Genomic DNA, 24,652 nt, shown 5'->3' with positions numbered 1-24,652 from the left:
AACCTTGCTGAAAGAGGGGGAAACTCCGCTGAGCAGAAGAGAATATTGTTTGCATAAACTCTTGGCTATCTTCAGATTATAGACAGCTTCAGGGCCCATTTCAGAGCTTCTTTAGATGTCATTAAAACTTCATCTCTGGGGCTTCCCTGGTGGCGCAGTGGTTAAGAATCCGCCTGCCAATGCAGGGGACACGGGTTCGAGCCCTGGTCTGGGAAGAACCCACATGCCGCGGAGCAACTAAGCCCGCATGCCACAACTACTGAGCCTGCTGTCTAGAGCCCATGCTCTGCAACAAGAGAAGCCACCGCAATGAGAAGCCTGTGCACCTCAGCGAAGAGTAGCCCCCGCTCTCCGCAACTAGAGGAAGCCTGCGCACAGCAACAAAGACCCAATGCAGCCAAAAATAAATAAAATAAAATAAATAAATAAATAAGAAAACATTTAAAAAACAAAACAAAACATCTCAGAAGCAGGAGATTGACGTAGCAGTTAAGATTTAGGCAACTTCAAAATTACATCTGATCCATCTAAACCCCAAAGTGAATTGGGATTTCATCTTTTTAAATGAGACACTTCAGTGCCAATAACAACAAAAACCAATGAGTCAATGGCCCATGCAATTTCAAAACTGTGGTTTTCATCTTATGGCTGGTGGGGACTTCCAGAGAAGTCACAATGTTAATATAGGAACAAACAATGAAAAAATAGTTGACAAAGGCTTAGACCAATGTCTGTATGTTTACACAAGTCCAAATAAATCCTATACTAGCGGTATTTGTAAGTATACCCATAAATGGCAGGGCCAGCATATGTCCATGGCTCTGCCTGGGACAGCTCTGTGGCCTGAGGAAGTCCCTTCGTCCCCCTGAGCAACAGCTTCCTCATTTCTAAAATGCAGATGGCACCAGGACCTGCCTCATAGGGCTGTTGTGAGATATTAAATAAGATACTGTGTGTTAAATGCTAAGTAAGATGATGTATTAGTTTCCTATGGCTGGTGTAGCAAATTATCACAAACCTAGTGGCTTAGAGCAACACAAAGTTATTATCTTATAGTTCTGAGGTCAGAAGTCCAAAAAAATGGGTCTGGTGGAGCTAAAAGCCAGGTGTGGGCAGAGCTGCATTCCTTGTAGAAGCTCCAGGGGAGAATTTGTTTCCTTGCTTTTCCCAGCTTCTAGAGGGATGCCAAATTCCTTGGATTGTGGCACATCCTCCACCTTCAAAGCAAACAGCATGGCCTCTTCTTTTTTTTTTTTTTTTTTTTTCTTTTGCGGTATGCTGGCCTCTCACTGCTGTGGCTTCTCCCGTTGCGGAGCACAGGCTCCGGACGCGCAGGCTCAGCGGCCGTGGCTCACGGGCCCAGCCGCTCCACAGCATGTGGGATCTTCCCGGACCGGGGCACGAACCTGTGTCCCCTGCATCGGCAGGCGGACTCTCAACCACTGCGCCACCAGGGAAGCCCCAGTATGGCCTCTTCTGCTCACTCTCTCGGATGCTGATTCCTGACATCACCTTCTCTGACTTTGACCCACCTGCCTCCCTTTTATAAGGACCCTTGTGGTTACATTGAGCCCATTGAGATAACCCAGGATAGTCTCCTCACCTCAAGATCCTTAACCTAATCACACCTGCAAAGTCCCTCTTGCCACATAAAGTAACACATTTACAAGTTCAGGGGATTAAGGCATAGACATCTTTGGGGGGACCGATATTCTGTCTACTATAAGTGGCTGTTAATAGCATTGTTAGTATAGTTTTCTGGTTACAAAAACTCTGCGGCGATGTAGAATAACGATGATGACATATTGGAAAAAGGAAAAAAGGATGCTCTCAAACTGCTGTATGAAAATCTTCCGTAGGAAAGAAGGCTGGGAGAGTACACGCTAAGATGCTTACGGTCATTGCGATTGGAGTTACATCGGTGTAACTAGGGGTGGTGTTTCTTTTCTCCATTTTTGGCGACACTTTTATATGACTTTTATAATAAAGTATTTTAATGAAAATGTTAGTAAATGAAAATAGAAATATCTTTATTATATATGCATATTATTTTTATATATTGTTCTGGCTATCAATTGATGCATGACAAACCACCTCCAGATGTAGTGGCTTAAAAACAACGGTTTATTATTCTTACTCACATGTTCTGTGGGTTGACTGGACTCAGATAAGCGGTTCTCACTTGGTTTCTCTCGTGCCGTTGCAAGCAGATGGCTACTGGGGTTGACGTCCTCTTGACTTGAGCTGGACATCCAAGATGGCATCTCAGTGCCCTCCCACTGGAGCAGCCTAGACTCCTTCCGTGGTGGCTCAGGGCTACATGTGGCAGGAAGCCCAGAACTAGCCCAGCATCACTTTCACCATGCTCTACTAGTCAAAACAGACACAAGGTCTAAGCCAGGTCGGATTCAAGGGTGTGGAAGAGTAGACGCCATACCTCGAGGGAAAGAATGAATGACCACCATCTTTGAAGTCAAGTTAACGTGTATCATACTCTTCCTCTCCCCACTCCTCCCCCATATCATCCCAGGATGTTGCATGCTTTTCCCCTCCCCTATTTTATTCTGGGATGTCTCCCTCTTCTTCTTTGAGGGGAGTGTCACTGCAAAAGCACATCACAGTTTTGTGGGTTTCCAGTTAAGACATGAAACTTGTCCCCTCCAGCAGCATCAAGAGCTTAAGCTTCTTTGAGACGTTGAGGTGGGCTTTTTTGTTTTGTTCTGCTTGTTTAACATCCCTTCCCACTTCCTGTGCCAGGATCTTCCTGTGGGGGGACTACTGGTCAACCACGGTGCCTTACACTCAATTAGCCTATGAGTGGGCAAGTGAACCAGGCCAAGCCAAACAAACCCTCTCTGAAATTTGAATCGCCAACAGAGTAACAGATTCTGAAAAAAGAGTTTGCAGTGGGCACTGTAGGTGACTCCCCACCAACTATTACACCCCAAGCGCAGGGAGGGCCTGATTAGTCTAAGCCAGGGTTTTTCAACCTCTGTACTGTTGATGTTTCAGAACAGATAATTTTCTGTAGTGTGTGAAGCAGGGAGGCGTCATCCTGGGCATTGTAGGATATTTAGCTGCATCTCTAATTTCTACCCATGAGATGCCACTAACACCACCAAATGTCCTCCAAATGGGGGCCAAAATCACCCCCTATGCCTCTTGCTGAGGAATGGTTCAGGGGTGAACAGCCCAAGCCAGATTAGCCAGTGAGATACCAGGATAGATTTCCTGGGGAATTCTGGCAGCAACACTTCCTTACTCTTAAGAGAGAGCCAGGGAAAGCCACTTTCTTTCTTTCCTCCCTACTGGATGTTAACAATTTTATAGCCTGCTTACTACTGGCCGCCACTTTGCAGCCACAGAGGGAACCAGCTTTCAGTTGAAGCCAACAGGTGGATAGTAGAGGGAAGAGAGAGAAAACCTGTGTTCTCAGTTACATTCTTGAACCCCTGAGTCGACCAACTTCAGAGTTGCCCAACTTACCAACTCCATTACTGCTTAAGCCAGTTTGAGTCGTTGTTCTCTATTACTTGCAGCCAAAGCGTCCTTAGTGACAGGTCATCAGAGCTGAAGAAGACACTTGCCAGTTTATGCAACCAAGACCCCCCCCACCCAGGGCATCCTGTTCTCAAGCCTTTTCAAACTTGCTTCTGGCATTTCTTTCTCCATGTCTATAAAGTGCCTTACATTCTTCTCACAAACTCCTCTCCTGTTCTTGCGGGCCAATTTCTTGATTTGCAGTGGGAGAATTCTGGTTCAGGGGTGAACAGGCCAATAGAATAGAATTCTATTACCTCAGTTGACTAATTTCAGCCCCATAAAAACCAACATTCCCAGCCACCATACCACTACCATGGGGCTACCTTAGAACCTGTTTGCTGAGTATCACTGACCCAGCTGGTATTTCACAAAGTGCTGCTTACGAGACCCGCAAGAAAGACTGAGCCTCATGTGAACAGGTCGATAAGAAAATCAATACAGAAAACATTCCAGTAAGTTCTAAAGACAGCACCACACGGATGGGGTGGTCATGCCAAGGGCAGCCCCGTGGGGTCACCCCAGTACATCCTGAGGACTGCCGGATCTAGCAGGAGATGAGAAGTAGGTAAAAGGGCAAAGAGAAGGGCAGGATTCCCTGCTTAGAGAGGCCCTGGCTCCACCACCAAGTCCCTCTGTGACCCCAAAGAAGCTGCTTCTCCCTCCAAGCCTCAGCTGCCTCATCTATCAAATGAGCATGATCTGTACTAACTTCTCAGGGTTGATGTGTGCTTTACCTGAGACGCACACCTAACCGGTTTAGGGATACGTCTCAACTAGTTGAGGTGTAACTAGAAATCATTTTATTTTTATAATAACTACTACCAAATATCCTCTGTTGAAACCTCCCTTTTCCCTCTGGGTAACAATAAAAAGACGAGAGTAGAGGTAGTATTCACGGTAGCGGCAGTAGTGGAGTGAGAAAGAAGCAGGCTCCCAAGAGAGCCCCCCCACCACGGGCCAGGCGCTGCTCTTACAGACACCGATGCACCGAGTCCTCACAATGACCTCGTGAAGTAGGAACCTGCGTTAGCCCCACATTACAGAAACAGAGAAACAAGAAGTTCAGTCATTTGTCCAAAGTCATGCAGCTCTTAAGGGGTGGGCTTCCTCAATCCACCTCTCTCCAATTCCATAATTTCTCAGGCTCTTTTAGTTACCAAAACCATCTCCTTTCAGTCCTTAAAACTCAAAACTCCTCAAATTAAAATGTCAGTCTCAACCAGTGAGCTGCAGCTAGACCCAACACAGATGAATCTCATAGCCGTGATGCTGACCGAAAGAAGGCAGGCATGAAAGGGCAGACCCTGCGTGATTCCATTTATGCAAAGTTCAAAATCGGGCAAAACTCACCCAGGGTGTTAGGAGTCAGAATGCCGGCAGCCCTTGAGGAGGGGATGGGACCGAAAGGGGCACAAGGTGGCTCTCCGGGGGGCTGGGAGAGTTCTGCATCTTGATCTGGGTGCTGGCTACATCAGCATGTTCAGTTGGTGGACATTCTTTAAGCTGTGTACTTATGACATATATATAATTTTTTTTTCTGTGTATGTATTATATTTTAGTAAAAATTTACTTGAAAAAACTTCAATCTAGAATTTGATTCAAAGTTCTTCTACAGAGCGTCCCTGGTGGCGCAGTGGTTGAGAGTCCGCCTGCCGATGCAGGGGACACGGGTTCGTGCCCCGGTCTGGGAAGATCCCACGTGCCACGGAGCAGCTAGGCCCGTGAGCCATGGCTGCTGAGCCTGCGTGTCCGGAGCCTGTGCTCCGCAACGGGAGAGACCACAACAGTGAGAGGCCCGCGTACCGCAAAAAAAAAAAAAAAAGTTCTTCTACACCTTCCCCCCTTCCAACACCCAGTTCAAGCAAGACTTATGGCTCTAAGGGCTTGGAAGTGGGGGGCGGAGGGGGCTGGGTAGGAGTGGGAGTAGGGTGCCTTTCCACTAAAATGGCTTCACAGGGACCCCTGAAGAGAAGTGGCTGTCCCCAACTGCTAGATGACCTCTGAATTTAGTCTCAGAAGGCCCCTTCATCATTTTATTGTGTATGTAAAGTGCCGGGTGCAAAAGCATATGTAGCGGGGGTGGGGCCCTAGAGGGAGACCCAATATATCTGATATGTCAAGGACTAGAAGTGGGGATGCGCTGCTCTTTTAAAGAGGCCAGAAGTTTGTGGAGTCATACTTGGTTGAAGAAGACATTTCTATTTGTGGCCTTTTAGTTAGACAGAGGAAAAGCCCAAGTCTACTGTCTGAGACAGAGTTCCTCCAGAAGCCAATGCAGAGGCAAGGCTTCGAATGCAAACAAGTGATTTGAGAGGAGGTCTTGGGGAGCACTGGTCCAGGAGTGGGAGATGGAGGCAGGGACAGGAAGGGGCAGGTTGCCACCAAGGGCAAGTGGGACTCTGCCCCACTGGAAACTTCTGAGAGCCCGTGGAGAACATGCCCCTGTGTTGTCCGCCCTGAGGAGCAAGGAGTTGAGCTGCTTACCCACAAGGCTCCCACTTGTCCTTGGTCGAGGGCTGTTTCTAAAGGCATGAGCTCCTGGCCAGACCCTGAGGGACGCTGAGCCCACTCCAGTGGCTGGAGAGAGCTTTCTGCCAGAAAGCTGCAGTGTGAACACCGAGGGCTGAGGGGATGTGCAGGCCATCAGCATGATGGGGGAACACCTGTCCCCAGACTGTTCGTTCTGTGGGGAAAAGGAACTCTGATCGGCTTCAGCTTGAGTGTTACTTGGAGCCAAAAGCATTCCCATCTGATATGGGAAGAGCAAGGGAAGCTGGAGAGTGGACTGAAGTGAAAATTTAGAACAAGAAGAGACAAGTGGGAAGCAGAGTTTGAGGAAAAGGTATTCAGATTTCTCAGAAAGTGTTGCGGAGCCGAGGGGACTGGGTTTCCTACTGCATCATGAAATGGGAATTAGATCACACTGAGTGTTTATTCAATGGGGGCGGGGTATGACCCTGTCTGGAGGGTGAAGAACCTGGAAACATTTAAGTGTGCGAAAGAGAGAATGAGACCTGGAGTGAGAGAGAGAGAGAGAGAGAGAGAGAGAGAGAGAGAGAGAGATGAGAGGGGCTGAGGGAAAGGGGAAGATGGAGATAGAGGTGAAGAGACAGAGACAAACCTAAGAACTGTGGAAATCCGCATACCAAAATGTTGTCACCACTGTAAGTGGTGAGACTAAAACACTGTTTCCTCTCTTTCATATGTGCTTTTCAAGATTTCTTCATTAAACATGTATTACTTTTGAGATTAGAAAAAGAATTGAGAAAAAAAAGGTCCCACCTCCAGTGCTAGAATTTACACGTCTTGGTGGAGAGAATGCCCACCTTGAATCCTTTCTCTCTTTAGTTCTTCCATGCTTCTGGAATTTGATTTAAATACAAACACAGTTTCTTCTCTCCGTTCTTCCTTCTTCCTGTTTTTTTTTTTTTGGAGACAATCTGGGTCAGAGTCAGCTCATTGCTGAACCAGAGCTAAGGCTGACAGTGGGTGGATTAAAGGAAATTTAAGGAGAGAAGGATTAGACACTGCTTTGGAATTGAGAATTGGATTAAATTCTTCTTCTTCCTGGCTCTACCTCTGCAAGAACTGTCTTGTCCTAGAGTAGTATAGGAGAGCAGTGGGGAGGGAAATTGTCTCTGTTTAGGGAGGTGAAAAAAATTGGGCTTAGATGATTCATTCTTTCATATATTCATCCAACAAGCATTCAGGGAGAACCTCCTCTTGCCCAGCCCTGAGCTACCCTAGGGATATACCAAGATGAATACTACCCAGTCCATGCCTGAGAGGAGCTCCCGGTCAGCTGAGAGAGACACACATCCGGACTGATAAGACCAATACAAGAGGATCAATCCATGCCCAAATAGAGTTTCGTACAAAGGCTGAAGTTCTGCTTTCACCCCACCCAGATACAGATCTTGGTTCTGAAATGAAGAAGTAAGAAGGGACGAGGGAGATTCTTATTTAGAAGAAAAGTGGTGACAAGTTGATGCAGGTGGTTTCCAAAAGATCTTGACTTCCAGAGCAACCAGGGCTCAGCGGAAGGAATGAGGCTAAACTTGAGACCCATAGGGCTGAAGGAAGGTAGAAACAGAAGGCAAAGACAGTGTAGCGGTTAGCATGCTTTTGGCTGCAAGTAATAAAAAAGCCAACCCAAAGTGGCTTCAACAATAAAACTAAAAAGCTTATGATCTTTACAAAGAAGTTCAGAGCTAGATGGTTCCAGAGACAGTTCAGTAACTCAGTGACATTGCCAAGGGCTCAGGGGCTCTCTCTCTGTGCTCCTCCAGCCTTAGCTTGTTGAGGAAGAGGCAAAATTCCTTCCACGTGTCTCTTACAAGAGGGAGAAACTTTTCCCAGAAGCTCCTGGGCAGACTTTGCCTCACATCCCATTAGCTGGGATTGAGTAATACGTCCATGCTCAAACTGCAAAGGTGGCTTGGAAAAGGAATAGCTCACTTTTTCAGCCTCTGTTATAATGGGTGGGCTCTGTCAGCCAAGAAGAAGGGGGGAGGGGATGATGCGTAGATAGGCAACCAAAAGTATCTGCCTCAGAAGGGAATTAACATTCTCTGGGCACTGTTTCTAACCCCAGCTGTCCCCAAAATTTCCAGCTTCCCCTTTAATATCTAACTAACAATCAGACCCCATGACTCTAACAAGACCAAACTTTTATCAGGTTCTTTCTGCAGGATATTACTCAGAATCTCTGGGGGATGTTCACATGTCCCATGGACCATCCCTGTGGCTGCCTGGCAACCACAGTGAGCTGTCTCTCCCAGGACTTCTACTGCCCTTGTCTGCCTTCTCTTAACTGCCTGCAACAAGATGCTCTCCTGTCTCCAACGCCATCTTAATCTGGAGGCGGTACACAGCCCTCGTCCTTATCAGCCCCCTAAAACATGTCTGGCTTAATTATAGAATATAGATTCAATTACTGTAACTCCCATGAACAGTGGCTTAAACAAAGCAGAAGTTTATTTTTAACAATAAGAATGATGTCTGTAAGCAACCAGGATGACTAGACATGTGCATATCAGCTGAAAATCAGCCCCCTTTATGTCTCTCTCATGGAACGGTCTGTGTGTGATCAGTCTAGGGGTGATGGGGCAGGCTCCTTCTGTCTTGCTCTCTTCCATCCCTTGTATGTTGCCCTTGTCTGCACAGTCCAAGTTGGAACCCACTATATCTACGTTCCAGGCAGCGGGATGGAGTAAAAAGCAAAAGAAAGAACTTTTCCTGGCCCTCTGCCCAGCACCCCCTGGGCCTTTGAGGGCATGATTTAGAGGTGGACCACATCACTTCTACCCACATCCTATTGGCCAGCATGTAGTCACCTGGCATAGTTAGCTTCAAGGGAACCTGGGAAATGTAGTCTTTAGCTGGGCAGCCATGGCCCAGGTACAATCCTATTTCTATGAAAGAAGAGGAGAATTGATATTGGGGACAATTAGTATCTGGGTAATACCAAGCCTAAGATGAGCTTGCAGCAGGGAACAACATTTTATTGAAGACTTGAGGATAACAGGTGGGAATTACAATGCAGAAAAGGGAAACACAAAATGAAATTGAAAGCAGATAGTTTCTAGAGGCCATGAACCTGCGTCCTGCTTTCCCTCATGCCGGTCACCGTCCTCCTTTCTCTCCAGCCAGTTGTGAGAGCCAGTCTACCTCCCACGGAGGGGGGCCTCCTGACCCTCTCTCTAGAATTTAGAGCCTTTCTCTTCCTTGCCTACCCTAGATATGGGCAGTGGGAATATCCAGGTCCTTCAGAGGAAAGCTCCATCCACTGTGTGCTTCCCCATGGCCCAGGTGAGGACAGCTTGAGAGTTGTGAGAACATTCCCCCAAGTCAGGGTCCCTCTGCTTAAGTGTGGGTCCTCTCCATAGGCCTCCCTCCAGGACAGGAAAGGAAAAGTACAGGCCAGCCCCTCCCTCTCTGCATGGTCAGTTTTCAAATGGAAGACCATTTCCATCTTCAAATACAAAAACTACCAGAGCAAATATTTGATCCAAAAGACACACCTCTCTTCCAAGGACTCCAGGAACACTTTTATCTAAATGAAAGCTTAGAAGTTAGTTCCTTTTCTCTAAAAGGGCTGCCATATTTCTACAGAGCCACTCAACTCACAGACATTATGCCAACACTGCTGGTGACAATGGACGAATTACATAACCCCTCTGCTTCCTCGTCTGTCAAATAAGATTAATAACAGACCCTTTCACAGGGTTCTTGGGAAGATCTAGAGGGATGAAGGTAAGGCGCTAGCTTAGCACAGAGCTTGGCCCATAGTTAACACCCAATCCATGTAGCAATTATAATTACTATTACTAAACAATAATAAACAACTCAACATGGGGAATATGTATCTGAATAATGTCACTGTTTTAAGACTTTCCCCAAGAGTAGTAGTTCCTCCCAGAATAAAGGGGGGAAACCATTTCCATCTTCAAAGACAGAAACTGTTCCTAACCCACTTCAAGAATTTGAAAATCTAGACTCACTTTCAGGACTGGCTACACAATTTGCAAGGCCCAGTGTAAAATGAATATGCAGGGTCCCTGATTCCAAAATTATTAAGGATTTCAACATGGTGACTGCAGAGCATTAAACCAAGCGCAGGGCCCTTCTGAGCCCAGGCCCTGTGTAGCTGCACAGATTACAGACACACCCACAAAGCTGGCCCTGCTCACCTCCACCGGCGTGACGGAAATTAGAGATATAAAACAGTAAGTTGCAACATATACTATGAAAACATCTGTAGGCAGATCATAGCCTGCTTTTTCTACTTAGCAACCTCCACAATTGTAATAACAACAGCCTCATTTACGGAGTCCTTGCCCTGAACTAGAGACAAGGCTCGGACACCATCTCGTCCGACCATCACATCCCTGTCTTAATGTAAAAGATGGAAAACTGGCAATCAGAAGGTAAGTAACCTGTCTAAGGGCACAGAAGCCCAAGTCCGCCAGATTGCAGAACCTACGCCCAGAATCACTGTGTGTGCCACCAAAGTGTCCCCCCACCCCCTAAACTGGAGGGTGGAGGAAGCAGTGGCCTCTGGAAACCCTCCTTTGCTGAAAGCACGGGGCCAGGTTTAGTTTCCATCCTTGGGTCAGACTTGCCTGCTTGAAGTTTCCCTGCTTCAACCACCCCCTGTCTCTGACCCACCTTTCTCAGAACGCATGTGATTCCCCCTAGTTCCCCCTGACCTCCTCCTGCACCTGGGCACTCACTCTTGGAGGAGAGGGAGCTCCAGATTAGATTTGTGTATTTATTCTTGTTTTTACTTATTTATTTTTTGCAGTACGCGGGCCTCTCACTGTTGTGGTCTCTCCTGTTGCAGAGCACAGGCTCCGGACGCGCAGGCTCAGCGGCCATGGCTCATGGGCCCAGCCGCTCCACGGCATGTGGGATCCTCCCGGACCGGGGCACGAACCCGTGTCCCCTGCATCGGCAGGCGGACTCTCAACCACTGCGCCACCAGGGAAGCCCCTTGTTTTTATTTTTAATGGCTTAGAATAAAGTCTGAAATATTTTCTGGGAGTGGAGGGGTGGGAGAGTCTTCACAAGGCTGGGGAAGGGCCCAGTGAGGATGTGAGTGAGGGGCTTCTGGGCTGCTAACCTTCCTGTGAGTTCTCACAGTGCAGAACTCACATATATTCATAGAATTTCAGAACTAGAAGCAGCATCTAGAGCTAAACTGCTTTCAAATCCTGGCTCCACCATTTCTTAGCTGTGTGACCACAAGCAAGCTGAGAAACTCTCTATGCCTCAGTTCAAATGGGGGATAATAATAGTAGTAGCGCCACCATGCTGTTGTAAGTGATAATTATTACCACTATTATTATGTCTTCATTGTTATGATTTGTTTAGAGTTCATGGGAATTCTTGGAGAGACTGTGTAGCATCACTGCTGAGAGCACAGACGCTGAAAGCCGACTGCCTGTTATCTAAATCCTACTTCCATACTTAGAGCTGTGCGACCTTGGTTAAGAATTTGACCTCTCTGGGCCTCGGTTTCTTTATTTGCCAATATTTCCCTTGGACAAAGTGATTGGCTTAGAGATGGCATGTGAGACTCAATTGGACCAATGAACTTCAAGGCCAGGACTTGTGCTGGGACCACAGGGAAAAGAAGCACTTTTTCCATCAGGGTTGCTGAATTGGCAGGATGTGATCCTGGAGCTGCCAGGGCCATCCTGGTTACCTGGGGAGGAGAGTGAAGCTAACACAGAGGGAAGCACTAAGAGAGCAGGAGTAAGAGAGTCACGATGACACTGTTTGAGCCCTTGGATGCAGCTGTGCCAGAAGCAAACCACTTTTGGACTTCCCAGTTTCATGAGCCAGTGAATTCCCTATTTTGTGAAAGCTACTTTCAGTTGGGTTTTTCTCACTGGAAAGCATTCAGGCTACAGTAGGAGGTTAAGCAACTTGCCCAAAGCCTGAAAGCTGGTAAGTAGCAGACCAGGGTTAGAAGTTTCTAACCTGCTGCACCCAGACCAGCATTCTGTATTTGGGTGTTCATTGATTTCACCTCTTTACCCATTTTCTCATCTGCAAAATGGGACAACACCAGGCTTGCAGGACTTCTGGGAAACATAAACTGAGAGGTCACACCTAGTGCTGTCTGTGGCTGGAAGCTGAAGCTCTGTGCATCCAGTTTCCAGTGCTGTGGGCCTGGGTTTTGCCCCTAGTCAGTTATTCCATCCCAGGGATGTCTTTGGCTGACCCCAAATCAGCCAACCAGTCAAGGCCCCCAAACTTCTTTAGGAGAGCAGCTGTGAATCTCAGAGGGAAGGGTCACTTCCTTTCCTGGCTATGTGTCCTCACTGGTAGACAGAGCGAGCTGGATGACACTGCGGACCCTGGAGGTCTGAGTCTAAGAGGTAGAAAAACGCCCTGTCATCTTGATTTCTGGAATCTTCCAAGGACTTGTGGCCCATCTGGGAATGACCTGTAGCTCAAGGAAGACGGCATTGAACCAAATCGACTTAATCTCTTTTCTTCATGAAGTTTACATTTAGTGGTAGAGATGGACGATAACACATAAAACAAACACAGGACATAATACTACATGGTAACAGTAGGGAGAAAATATGTCCTCAAATGCCTGATAAGTTCTAAGAAGGAAAAAGGATATAGATTCATGGAACTGTTTATTAGGAGGCATCAGAAGGGGCCTCTCTGAGGAAGTGACATCTCATCAGAGACTACTTTGGTCTCTCTCTGAATTCCAAGCTCTTAACACTGGTCTACCTCCCAGAAAAAAGACCAGGCCGGATTTTTACCGGGAAGCTTGCTGACACCGCTAAGCTAGGAGTCAATGATCCATTGGAGCCTTGGTAAACAGCCATCCTGCTCTACTGACAACTCTTCAGGACATTTTAAAAAGTTTAATGGGTCATTGATTTGCTCCATTAGCTAAATCTGTGAAGGAAAGGCCCAAGAAACCACCCGAGACCATTCCTCAGGCAGGCCTGCCAAGAAAAGGTTTTCGCTATCATGACACATGGCCATTTGTTTATTTTCTAACCAGTCATCACTAAAAGATTCCCAATCACCACCATCACAGCTCTGGGGGATACCAAGGCTTGGCTGGTTCTAGGCCAGGACATGGCAGAGAACTGGTAGAGCGTGACAGATGAAAGCCAAGCCTTAGAGAGCCACGGAAGATTCCAGAACCTCAAGTCCCTCCTCCCAATGCAGTATCAGGGGCTTGGGGCACAGACAAGAAGTCGAGGTCCCTACCCTCCTGGAACACTATAGTGGGGGGCAGGAAAAGGAAACAAGCCAACAAATAAAGAGAGAAATTTTAGAGGTGAGCACTGTGATGGAAATATTGGCTTAGAGATGGCATGACCTTGCAAGATGACCTTGCAAAAAACAAGGTCACCAGTAGAAAGTGACTGGGGGCTATTTTAGAGACCGTGGTCAGAGACCTATCTGCAGAGGTAACAGTTGACCTGAGACTTGAAGGGTGACAAGATCTGCAGGAAGAGTGGTCCAGGCAGCAGGAACAGTTGGTGCAAAGGTCCTGAGGTAGAAACTCATTCAATGAATTAGAGGATTGGTCTAGAATACAAGAAAAGGAGAAAGGTTGGGGAGGTGGGCCAGGGTTAGGACTTATTTGGGTTTCACTCTAAGAAGGATGGGAAACTATTGGAGGGTTTTACCTACAAGAGTTTCATGATCCAAAAGTTAAAAGCTCTCTCTGGCTGCTGCTATGTGAAGAACGGATATAATAGTGATTAGCTGATACTTGAAATTAGGGGTTTCATTCAGGACCAATATTGTGACAAAGTTTCACCCTCTGCCACTGTGGTAGGTTGAGTGGGGGACATATCTCAAAAAAGATATGTCCAAGTCCTAACCCACAGAACCTGGAATATAACCTTATTCAGAAAAAGGGTCTTTGCAGATGTAATTAATTTAAGGATCTCAAAATGAGATCATCTTGGATTACCTGGCAATGCAAAATCCTCCTGGATTAGAGTGGGTCCTAGATCCAATGACAGGTATTCTTGAAAGAGTGAGGCCGAGGGAGATTAGACAGCTGTTAGAGGAGACAGAGGAGAAAAACCACATAAAGACGGACACAGACTGCATTTATGCTGCCGCAAGCTGAGGAACAATTGAAGTCACCAGGAACTGGAAGAGGCAAGGAAGGATTCTCCCCTAGAGACTTCAGAGAGAGTGTGGCCCTGTCAACACATTGACTTCAGACGTCTGGCCTCCAGAACTGTTCAAAAATATATTTCTGTTGCTTGAAGCCACCACATTTGTGGTAATTTGTTACAGCCACCCTAGGTAACTAATGCATCCACTAAACACACGTGGACTCTGCACGCACACACCCACCTCCACTCCTTCATCAAGATCCTGTGCATAGCACTGGCCCCACTCAAAGGCCGCTCCAGTCACTGGGTGGTACTCCCTGCAGGCATGAGGGCCACTTGGGCTCCAGATGGGCATTTGATTTATTTACTTACTTAGGTCAGCCCACAGTAAGAAGAATGAACCAGCCTTGTTCTGTCCCCCCCAACAAGGAGCTCTGAGTTCTGTGAGTTCCAGATAAACTAGCACTCAAAGAAACAAGGGCAGGAAGAGTACGAACCTGGAGAGTCACTTAAATGGCTAAGACTTATATTAGGCAGCTTCCAAGTGTAGGGTTCCCAAAGTTTTCACCCGAAGGGGCATCTTTTGTTAATTTCCCCCTCCATGGAATACTCAGTTTCTAAAGACATTGTCTATCAAACCAATTGCATTTATTCAACAAGGATTTACCTCCCATTTGCTATTATTTGAAGGTATATAATAACGGGGGCTCATATTTATTGATCCACTCACTAGACTAAAAGCATTATACATACTCTTTCAATCTTCACACCACCCTATGAAGTGGGTACTTTCATTATCTTCATTTTACAAAGGAGGGAACAGAGGCAGAGAGGGGTTAGGTAATTTGCCCAAGGTTGCGCAGCTAGTATTTAGTAGAGCCGGAATTTGGACTCAGGCAGCCTGTCTCCAAAGTGAGCACTCCCCTGAAGACTGGTTAGAATCCTGGCTTCCATACCAATGTGCAAAGGTACTCTGGACAAGTGATTTTGCCTCTCTGTGCCTCAGTTTCCTCATCTATAAAATGGGAATAATAAAAGTGCCTATATTGTAGGGTTGTTGTAGAGATTAAATGAGAAAATGTACTTGGAATGCCAGGCACAGTGCCTGCCACAAGCACTCAAGGAATGAGCTGGAATTCAACACCGCTGCTCTGGGTAGGCTTGAGATGGGAAGAGTGAACAGAGATGATTCTGTCCTCTAGGGTCTCTGACCCCATGGAGTTCACAATCTTCATATAATGTGCCCGACCCAAAAGTGAATGGCTTAAAGTACAACCTGCAGGAAAACCACCTGACCAGCCCTTCTCATGTGTGCTTCAAGGACCACAGGTATAGAATTAGCTGGGGTTGCTGGTAAAAAATACAGATTCCTGTATCCAAATCCTTTGGAAGTGGGCCCAGAAATCTGCCACTATTCAACACTAATGCACCACGGAATTTGTGCTCCACTGAGTCCATTCTGAGCAGGACTTCCTTGCTATTTGGGGAAATATTAAAAATCATTCCAAGACCCCAATCCATTCATTTCTGCAGTGCCCAGGATAGGAGACTCCAAACGCAAAGTACATGCAGAGAGTAGTGGGCCTTCCCCAGCAGCCTGGTAAATTATGAAGCTCTAAGTTTCACGAAAAAAGGGCGGACATCTATCTGGCCAGAGGCCGGAGCCTGGAAGGGGAGCATGTAATCCCCCCCCGCCCCCCTGGGAGCACTGAGGCCTGGGCCCTGGCGCTGCAAGAAAGATGCATGACTGCTTCAAGGTCTCTCTGTGATTCAACGGACCGCGTCGATGCTTGAATTCAAGATCGGTGGCAGCCGGGCAAACCCACGCGCCGTAGGCGGGGCTCCCGGGGTCGCCTAGGCAACGGGCGCGCGCCACGCCCAAGCCCGTAGACCGGGATGGGAGGGCAGGAGGGAGGGCACGCTGCAAGATGTCTTCCCCCAGCACCTCCCCCGGCTCCGCCCCGCGGAACTGCTAGCCGACATTCCTGAGCGCTGATTGGTCCTTCCGCTTGAGGGGCGGAGCCCGCGGCAGCGCGGTGCGTACTTCCGGCTGCCGGGTTGACATGAAGAAGCAGCGGCGGCTAGGGCGGCGGTAGCGGCGAGAGTCGCGGCTTGCAGCGGGACCAAGTGCGGAGAGCGCGACGCGGCCTAGAGCGGCAGACGGCACAGTGGGCCGAGGAGGAGGCGCAGCAGCCCCCCTGGCCCGCCATGGAGATGGAAAAGGAGTTCGAGCAGATCGACAAGGCTGGGAGCTGGGCGGCCATTTACCAGGTGCGGGAGCGCCCCCAGAGCGCGGCAGGCCCTTCGCTTAGGCCTAGCGAACCTTCCCCTCAGACCCCCAGGTCCCGCTCTCCCTCTGGGTCCCGCCCTCCGCCTGGGCCCTGCTCCGTGAGGATTCGATCCGACGGCGGCAGAAGCCAGCCGCCTCTCTCTTTGTCCCCCGGGTGGGCCTCCGTCTCTCCCCGGCCTCGCAGTCCCCTTTGATCCCCCACCTACCTCATATCCTCCAGCCCGGGTGACCTCTCAAGCCTGGAAGCCGCCAGTCTCTGCTCTCAGCGCGAAGCCTCGCACCCCGACCCCGCCCCCCTGCCTGTCCACTCTTTGTCCCCTGGGGTGGATAGAACACCCCCACTACTTCCTTTCTAGACTGGACCACCTCAGGCCGTCTTCCTTTGTCTCCCCGGGGGAAAGGGTTACTCCCCCCTCCCTCCTTTACATTTCCTTTCTCCTGGTCTCTGTGCGTCGAGTCCCAAGGATGACAGTCCCTTCCCCCTTCCTGTTCATTCATTTAATGGATCTGAGTTGACGTGCCTCTTCCGTGCTAGGCGCTGCTGAGGCGCTGGAGGTAGTGTTTGCTGAACAAGACAGGCAAGATGCTATCCCCCGTGAGCTTAGAGTCGAATAGGGCAGTGCAACACATAGGCAGACAATTTCAGATGGGGACAAGTGCTATGAAGAAAACAAAACATAACGGGGTAGAGAGTGATTTCAGGGAAGATGGCCTGCCTCAGAGAAGGGGATCAGGGAAGATCTGTCAGAGGAAGAGATACTTGCTCTGTGAGCTAAGCCCTGAGAGTAGCAGGCTGAAAAGAGCTTTCCAGCCAGGAGGTCTGGAGTACCCACTCCCGTGTCAGGCAGGCAACAGGGGAGGTTGACGTTTTTACTTCCTCTAAAATAGCATCTTTCCCTCGGTGAGCATCTTATCCTTTGGTCATGGTTGAGATGATGGTGTCTTCCCGGTCCTCATCTCCTTGTGGGTTATGGTGATTCATAAATAAAAAGTTCGGAAGGTAGAGTTTCTCACGTATCTCTACATCATCAGATTAAAAAGATGAAGAGGTCTGCTTTCACAAGAGCTAAATCCTCTGAAGAATATATGTGCTCCCGATTAAATGTCATCGCGGGGGTTGTGAGGATTAACCAAAACCACACTCGGTATTTTAAATAAACAACATACAGAATAGAGAGATGTTGTTACTTGTGTAAAGGGAGAAGGCTGTTTTTGGCTTATAGGCTCAAAAGGCAAATTGTGAGATCCATCAGCTGGTAGTATTAAAATCTATTTTGAGCTCCACTTAAAAAGAAAAAAAGCTTTAAGCAGTTCTTTGATATGCTTGACTAACAAAAGCCTTTTTTTGGCAGGCTTGGTTTCATGTGGATTTTCATCAAGCTTATTTGACAGGATTCTTTTTACTTGCACTGAAATATGTATATTAGCTTCTGATAGACTAATGTTTATAACCACTCTAATCTGTGTAAGTACGATCGATCAGTATATAAAATTTGTATTCCGTGTCTAGTCTCTCTGAGTTAATTGAATGAATTCCACTAGTGACTTTGAGAATGTGTAGACAAATTTTCTGCATCAGATTGAATACAGTGGAGTCTAACGTGGTCTTAAATGAAAAAATTCTTGGTCTGAAGTGTTGGAGTTGATAATGATATACCCCATCCCAAGTAGGGGTGGCCTCCAGGAGGTACTGGGGAGAGTCTTTTATATTGAAGCTGACTCAGTTGGCAACAGCAAATTCATATTATAAAAAGTCCTTGTTTGAATTTGATTACTTACAGTTTTAGGGAGGAGTGGGAGACCTTTCACCCAAGCACTGTTAAAACTATGTTAAGCAAGTCACTAGCATGGAGCATGGTCTTCAGTTAATTTCCCTCATTGTTCTTGTGTTTGTCTACCACCTTGGAACCCCAGGAGTTGGTCGAGATCGCTGTATGTTGAGATTTCTCTAGATCCTTAATCGATTGCCACATTTCTAGAGGTGGTTTCTTTTATCTTAGAGAATTATCCGCTATGGGCTTTCTCACCTCTGCAGTACAGATATTTTTCGTTTACAAAATCTGAATCAGACGCTATTTTCCTTCTTGATGTTAAAAGTGGCAAATTCTGGCATTTAAAAAAAAATGTAGAGTTCAAATGACCTTGAGTCTAAACTGGCAGATTTTCCAAAGTGTGTGTCAATTTACAAAAACCATTATTTTTCAGGAATTCAAAGAAATGTGTTTATGGTGGGTAGAAAATGGAAGTTAAAAAAATTAATGTTTTGTAGCCCGTCACAATGAAGGCAGCCTTATACAGAGTCATTTTGGGCTTACTTAGTCTATTGTGATTTTTAAAATAATACGTAATTTTTGCTTAACATTTTGTAAACAAAGCAGTGCAGTTATTTCTCACTATACTAACTTCTAACTAGAACAAAAAGATGTAAAAACTTGGAAACAATTGGGAAAAGAACAAAAGGTGAAGTAGACTTTTGAATGCCGAGGAATGAGGTGGCTTAGAAAACAAATGTTTCAGGCGAAGATTCTCTCCTAGCTCAATTTGATAAAGTGAGCATAACTGTTTTTATATAGTTGTTAATGCTAATAGCATAGATACTAATACGCATTTAGGTCTATAAAAAGTCAGCTTTGATAGCATGTGTAGATGGCTTTAAAAAATTGTTCTCTATCATTTAAATGATTGTATGTCTGGTTTGAAAAGTGGAAGTAATACTTAGCAAGCCTGGAGTGCCCAAAAGAGAAGAGAGAACATAGATAGGGCAAAGAGATTGGTTTTTGGAGCTAGAATGAGAGAAGAGAGGGCTTGAATGAATGAAAATAGGAAAAACTACCCTCCATTTGTAGTTTAAGGTTTGGGTCAGGTGTTTCGCCATTTCTCTCATCTCTAATTCTTTGATTCTCTGACACTGTTCACTAATTTTCAGTATGAATGATTTGATTGTTTCAGTTGGGGAGATTGCAACAATAGCTTGTGACTTCAAGGCAAGATTTATTCTATGTAAGAGGCAGGCTTTGTAATACGGGCCACTCTTCCAATTGACATTTGTTTTTATAGCTGCTTTCATTATGAAATACGATCTAATGCCTGACTAGGTTAAAATCATGTTATAACAATAATTCACTAAAATTCCTTACTGCTGTATACAGCTTATTTTATTACAGTCCAAGATGAATATTAAAATTTCCCAGTAATTTTTATATAAATACCATTCTCTTCAGAGAAAAACTGTGTTTTGTGCAGAGGAGAAAGATCTATACACTATGACTCACTTCACTTAAAAAAAAGAAAGACAAACGGAAGTGACATGGAGAGGGATGGGAAGCTCTAGTCATCTTGAGTGACCCATTAGATCTAAATGTTCTTGTGTAGCCCTGGTTTGAGTGAACTAAATTTAGGTGTCTGATCACCACTTTGGAAATGGTGCAAAGACGTTTGTAATTGTCTGGACTCAGATTAACTGGGGGCACAAGTAGAAATAGTGGAGGGAAGAACTTTTTGCTATCATTATTTGTTTGACATCACTGGCATATTTATAGGAATACTTTGGTTCTTTTGGAAGTACATCATAAACTATATCAGATGGTTCTGAAGAGTCAGCTGGGGGATAATGGTAATGCAAATGATTTTTGGTTGCCAGTTATCTACCATTGGGCTCCAAGGCCCCTCCAGTGCATTTTGCTTTTTTTTTTTTTTTTGGGCTGCGCTGCGCTGCATGTGGGATCTTAGTTCCCCTACCAGGGATTGAACCCATGCCCCCTGCATTGGAAGCATGGAGTCTTAACAGCTGGACTGCCAGGGAAGTCCCTGCATTTTGCATTTTAGCACGAATAGCTCCCCCAAACCTATTTTTAAAATGCCTGATATTGAGTAGTGTAATTGAATGTATACTGAATTTCATGATAGAAATAAATTTTAAAATTTCCTGTAGGGGTTTTGTCAGACTCTTAACTACTGAAATAACTGTGCCTTTTCTTTTTTCCCTTTTCTCTTTTTTTTGAGTTGTCTCTTTTCTGATCTTTTAGATGGCAGAATCCTTTTGACAGTTTTTGTCTTATGCTGTACTTTTAATTGCAGGTACTTTTTCATAAGCCAGCCTGAGCTCATGTGTATTTTGCACAAGCTGGCGTCCCTCCCTACAGTGTTTATGTTAATTTGTTCATGGTAACCAACTAATACTGACTACAAATAGTCTGGGCATGTTTCTTTGTACTGCCCATGTTTAGGAAAAGGGGAAGTCCAGCAGGGTCATTGTGTCCAAGACAGTGTAGTTTGGTACCAGTCATTTGGTGCATGTTTTGAATATCCAGGAGTGCTGGGGACTTTGGAATGGTTCTTGATTCCCTCCACCGCATCTCATTGATTGGTCACTATGATGTCCTTCCTACCATCCCAGTGGTCTAGGTTCTCAAATTTTGCTTATAATACTGCTGTCATTTCTGGCTTCACATTACAGAAATTGGTGAAACCAGAAGCATATTAATAAGGTCCCTCAACAATCTCTCCACATCTCCCCCCTGCCCCACTGTGTATATTCTTCACATTATCACTAGCGTAATTGGTTAAAAACAGACCTGGGTCTGTCACTCCTCTGTTTACTTCTATGCTTTCATTTATGTGTAAGGTCCAAGCTCCTTGGCATGGCAGCCAGGTTCCAGCCATCCCCTCCTGTGTACCTTTTATTCTGGCCACACTAGAAGGTGCAGTGTTCCCCAGACTCATCCTTCTCTTTCATTCCTCTGTACTTTGGCTCAACACTTTGTTTAGGCTGCCTTTCCCACTCATTCTGGCTTGCGCCTCCCATCTCAAATGTGTGCCCCCTTGCACTAGATTTTGGCTCTCTCACTTGTGTGCTTACATACACCTTCGTACCTATCTCTTTTAAAGCCCTGCTCTCATGGGAGCTGTTCCTTTGTATCCGAGTCCATCTACTGTAGGGTCCAAACTATGGAAGTCACCTCTTCCATCTTTCTCATTCATCTTGGTGTCCTCTGCACCGGGCACAAAGTGCCTAAGAAATGTTGGGGTTGAATTGATGGTCAGCACTTTGCCCCAGGCCCTGACAATAGAAAGACAAGTCACAGTTCCCAGCTCCCATTCTGGGGGAGGAGGAATGGTAGACACAAAGAGATTAGCCTGCATTAGTACTAATAGCAGAGGCCACTCTCAGAGAAAACCAGTACAGTTTGAGCCACGGCTTGATGAGGCAGTTTGGTGTTGCCTGCTGTGGTGGCTTGGAAGAGAAGCTTGGATGCTTACCCAGTAGGAAACCCAGCTTATTTCACAGGAACTTTAAATTTAACAACAAATTTGTACTTGGCCTGAGGCGAACTTAATAGGAAACTTGGAGGTGATATATCTGTCTCTCTAAGAATTATTCAATTACTCTGTTCTCATCACTCTCAACTTGTTCTCACATGCCTTCTAGAAGGGCTTTGTATGTAGCTGGTTTGTAAAATATATTTTGACTCTGGGCTTAAAAGTATGGTTCTCAGGCTTCCCTGGTGGCGCAGTGGTTGAGAGTCCGCCTGCTGATGCAGGGGACACGGGTTCGTGCCCCGGTCCGGGAGGATCCCACATGCCGCGGAGCGGCTGGGCCCGTGAGCCATGGCCGTTGAGCCTGCGCGTCCGGAGCCTGTGCTCCGCAACGGGAGAGGCCACAACAGTGAGAGGCCCGCGTACCGCAAAAAAAAAAAAAGTATGGTTCTCCGTAAAGTAACAACCCTTATAAAACCTGTGATTTCTTTTCAGAGTATAAATGGTAAAGGCAAACATTTTTGGCCTTTGATCAGATCACTCTTCTGGCCAAGAGAGTAGCTTAATCTTTTGCTTTTTCTCTAGTTAGCTCTAACACTAACTAGGCTGAATGGGTCCCTTCCTTTCTTTGGGCTTCAGTCCCTTCCTGTGTAAAAATGGTCCTTGGCTAACTGATCACCAAATTCTCCTCAAGTAATGAAAGTCTTTAATGTGCTCACAAAGAGAGTTTGATGTTCCTGAAGTAATCCTTGTAACCACTGCTGTGGTTACTCAATTTTGTAAGGTGCGTGGGTGTCGGTGGGTACAGTTAGGCTCAAAAATGTGTAAGAGTTTTGTGACTATAGTTGAAGATTCAAAAGAATTGAATCTTTTTTTTCCCAAGAGGTATTGAACATTTTTAATAAGTTGGGCTCATTTGGTTTAGTAATGTGGGAAAACAAGTGGCACTGACATATGAGTTATGCTTGCAGTTTTTCTCTGAGTAGCAATTGGGTGGTTTTTCCTGTAAAGATAGAGGAACTGATTCTCGAGAATTTACGAAAGATTCAACCCCAGCTAGGTACACAAAGAGTAGCTGCCCTTTATGTTGTAATTTTAGAAAGAAACCAACATCTGGTCTAAACTTCATTTGAAGAGCATGATAGTATACACAGCTGCCGTGTTTGAGAAGAAAGTACCTAAGGCTCCAGCATTTTAGAAATAATGCTTCACTTTGTAGAAGTGGGCTTCATAATTTCCTAGCTGCTGCCCTCTCCTTCCTCATATCACAAGGGTCTTACTGACAGTTTTGTAAATTTTGAATATCTGAAAGCTAGGAACAAGACCATTTCCCATGGAAGATTTTTTTCCCCCGAAATAAATAGCCAAAGAAAAGTCAAGCCCCCCCAAATCAGTTGATCCTCGGAATGTAGTACAAGTCACACTGCAGACAAAAATAACTACTGATAAATGATTTTCAGTTTTTTGTTGTTGTTTTTTTTTAATTTGTGACCTGATTCAGTTTGCAGTTTTGAATGCTTATGATTCTACCAACGCTGTTTGTAAAGTTTTACAGATACCCCGTGGTAATTAGATAGAATTGGTGCTTAAGAAGTTCTACAGCATGGAATCACAAAATAAACGTGGCTTCTTAGCAAAGGGACACTTAAGGTCCATATTTTTCTCTGGAAAATATACATATTCCCTACTACTCTTAATCTAGTAGTGTGCCAGGAAATTCTGAGTTCTTATTGAGGGTTAACTGCTTGTTGAAGCAAACCTTTGGGCGCGAGTGGACTTGTGTCCTAGGCTTCTTTCTTCCCAAAGACTGATTGAGGCACGTTTTCTTCTACAGATGAAGAAGGAAAAGCCTTGGCTGTGTTTGTGGCTTTTGTGGGCAAGCGACACCACTTGCAAAGATAAGATGAGCATAGCAAAACTAGGTTTCCAAAACTGTGTTTTTAAAATTTATTAGTTAGTGATTAGAGAAGGAAAACTCCCTTATCTCCGTTACTGTTATGAAACATTTTTCCCCCGACTTTTTTTTTTCTTACCTAATGGCTTTGTTACTGGTGCATCTCTTCGTTTTGAAGAATCTCATTTAAAAAATGCCACGCTAAGTTCCAGGGAACAGCTTAGCTAGTTTTTATTCTGATGAGTACTGATTACTCAGAGAATTAAACAGTATTGTGAATTGCTTACAGGAAGGTGAACATCAAGTAATTACTCCAAGTAGTTGGAATTCTCCGAAGAACAGGGGGTTACTTAAAAATGTCTGCGCATGAAATCACTTCTGAATATAACTTCACTCAAGAGAACAAATAGGCAAGCTGCATTTAGCATAATACGGTAAATTAGCTTTAAATTCCCTCGGTGCTTAAACATTTGTCACTGTTATATTTATCTTTTAGATTTTGTATTGCTTCACTATTTAAATAGTCAGGGCTGGGTTTGCTTCTACAATGATAAAGGCAAAGTATGCCTAACTGGGTCATAAATATTTGTGTGGCTCACTTTTGCACAGAGAAAAGAGGCCTCTAAGAAGATATTCAGGGGTCTTTCAGAGAGGGAGGATACTTTGTTTTGTGTTTTTTGTTGTTGTTTTGCTTTATTTTTACCCTGATTCAAAATGTTATTTTGACAGCATCTTAGAGTTAAGAGCATTGCCATTATTGTTCTCCACCACCTGGATACCACCTCCCAGTTGCCAGGGTCTTTTGGATCATCCTCGGAGGTGGGGTGAGGGGGTGAAGCAGAGTGGTGCAATATCAGGAAGTTGCATTAAGCCACATCAGGTTGACAGGCACAAAGCCACATTTCTGGAGCAGTCCCCAGTACACCGGGTGATATGGCCGTGATTGAGGGTTAGCTGGTCCACATCTCCCATGAACCATCCTTGAGAATCCACATCCCCATGATGTGCTGCGTTTTAATGGGTCCTTTATGTACCTATCATGGTACCATT

The 24,652-nt window shown here is 45.7% G+C and overlaps 1 protein-coding gene across 3 annotated transcripts in view; it reads left to right on the top strand.

Moving 5' to 3' along the window:
• The first annotated feature begins 16,200 nt into the window (after positions 1-16,200).
• PTPN1 (protein tyrosine phosphatase non-receptor type 1) overlaps positions 16,201-24,652 on the top strand; it is a 67,655-nt gene continuing 59,203 nt past the window's right edge. For 2 of the 3 annotated variants that reach the window (XM_032604357.1, XM_032604358.1), the window contains exon 1: positions 16,201-16,433. In XM_032604357.1, coding sequence (XP_032460248.1) covers positions 16,371-16,433 — 63 coding nt within the window. In that variant the 5' untranslated portion in view covers positions 16,201-16,370. The remainder of the gene's footprint in view (positions 16,434-24,652) is intronic. The other variant, XM_032604359.1, reaches the window with a different exon arrangement.

This window comes from Phocoena sinus, chromosome 15 (assembly GCF_008692025.1).
Source record: "Phocoena sinus isolate mPhoSin1 chromosome 15, mPhoSin1.pri, whole genome shotgun sequence".
Classification (NCBI taxonomy): domain Eukaryota; kingdom Metazoa; phylum Chordata; class Mammalia; order Artiodactyla; family Phocoenidae; genus Phocoena; species Phocoena sinus.
This window is presented reverse-complemented; position numbering and strand designations above follow the sequence as displayed.